The sequence below is a fragment of the Littorina saxatilis genome, linkage group LG3 (assembly GCF_037325665.1).
Source record: "Littorina saxatilis isolate snail1 linkage group LG3, US_GU_Lsax_2.0, whole genome shotgun sequence".
NCBI lineage: Eukaryota > Metazoa > Mollusca > Gastropoda > Littorinimorpha > Littorinidae > Littorina > Littorina saxatilis.
Genome location: NC_090247.1, coordinates 66,025,827 through 66,027,189, shown reverse-complemented (window position 1 = coordinate 66,027,189; position 1,363 = coordinate 66,025,827). Strand labels below are relative to the sequence as shown.

The following is a 1,363-nucleotide window of genomic DNA, read 5'->3' as shown; positions in this document are numbered from 1 at the left end:
CATTGCAATACAAATATCTCAAATAACCTCTGAACTAATCAACATGAGGAAGAATAAAAGACTAATACATAATTTTTAATGCCTTGCGGCTGAATCAGTATTTGTACGAACGCCAACATGCAACTAAAACTACGCACTTTAACAACAATAAAGGTCGTTAAGCTTTTCATTCATTTCACGGAGCTTGCTGCACGAAGCTTTGGTACTGAGTTTCCGGTAAAAAGATTTCGGGAAGTCTCCATGAAGTCCACGTTGAGGTTCTTGTGAACGTGCTTTGTCCTGAATTAAACGTTCCAAAAATGTAACCTTTTTTTTTCCTGCTTCTTCTTCTTCTTGCGTTCGCCGTCACACCATCAGTTTAGTCTGCGAGACGAATGACGTCGTGGCTTCCAGGTCTTGTCTGCTCCCATAGAGTTTGGTGCGGAGAGGGACTGATGCTGGCCACACTTTGTCTCTGATTGGTTTGAGTTGGGGGCATGTCATTAAGACATGTTCTGGAGTCTGGTCTTCCAGACCACAGGGACAGGTTGGTGATGGGGTCAGCTCTGCAGCTTCCTGAACATGTGGGCGTTGAGGCGACAGTGACCAGTTCGTAGTCGCATGATCACTACTTGCTGCCATCGTTCTAGGAGATGATATGCGTCTCTCGTGGATTGTGGTCGCATTGCTGCCTTCACGAGGGTTTTCTTTTCAGCGAAGCTGACCGGGTTGTCTGGTTGTTCCTCCCTGGCTCCGAGTTTGGCGAGCTCATCAGCTGTTTCATTGCCTGGAATTCCGCAGTGTGCTGGAACCCATTGCAGGACTACTCGTCGAGTCTTGGCAAGCTCCTGGAGTTTCTCCATCAGACGAGGAAGTTTGTTTCCTGCAAGGGCTTCCAATGCAGACAGTGCATCAGAGAGGAAAACAACTTGGGAGCATTCGCTTTCCGAGTCATGAATCATGGAGGCTGCTTTCATGATGGTCTTCTTCTTGATTTAGAACGTTTGCAGTGTAACTGTTTCAGAATTCGTCTTCTCTCGTGATCTAGTTAAACATAACATGGCTTACTCAGACATATATTTTAAATACATCACTTATGGCTGATTTTGACGATTGTTTCCCCTACAGTTAGAGGTTTAAATATCAAGAAGCCCACACACACAAATTGTGTCGGAACTGTTTCCCAAAATATGAGATTATATGATAAGATAAAAGGTACCTTATAATCTCATATTTTCAGAAAAAGTTCCGAAACAATTGTTGTATACAATGTATGGATATATATTTAAATATATTTTGTACATAATTATATTAAACAGCATAATTGTTGTAGGCTTACCGTCTTATATTTTACCCAGGCGCATGTGGATTTTTATTGGCCGTA

General features: G+C 42.6%; 1 protein-coding gene across 1 annotated transcript; it reads right to left on the bottom strand.

Moving 5' to 3' along the window:
* Positions 1-539: 539 nt before the first annotated feature.
* LOC138961289 (uncharacterized) lies at positions 540-956 on the bottom strand. Its single transcript, XM_070332890.1, has one exon. The coding sequence runs from the start codon at positions 954-956 to the stop codon at positions 540-542; it is 417 nt and encodes a 138-aa protein (XP_070188991.1).
* Between the last annotated feature and the right edge of the window lie 407 nt (positions 957-1,363).

Coding starts and splice junctions, on each gene's coding strand:
- LOC138961289 (XM_070332890.1), bottom strand. CDS start 956: ATGAAAGCAGCCTCCATGATTCATGACTCGGAAAGCGAATGCTCCCAA.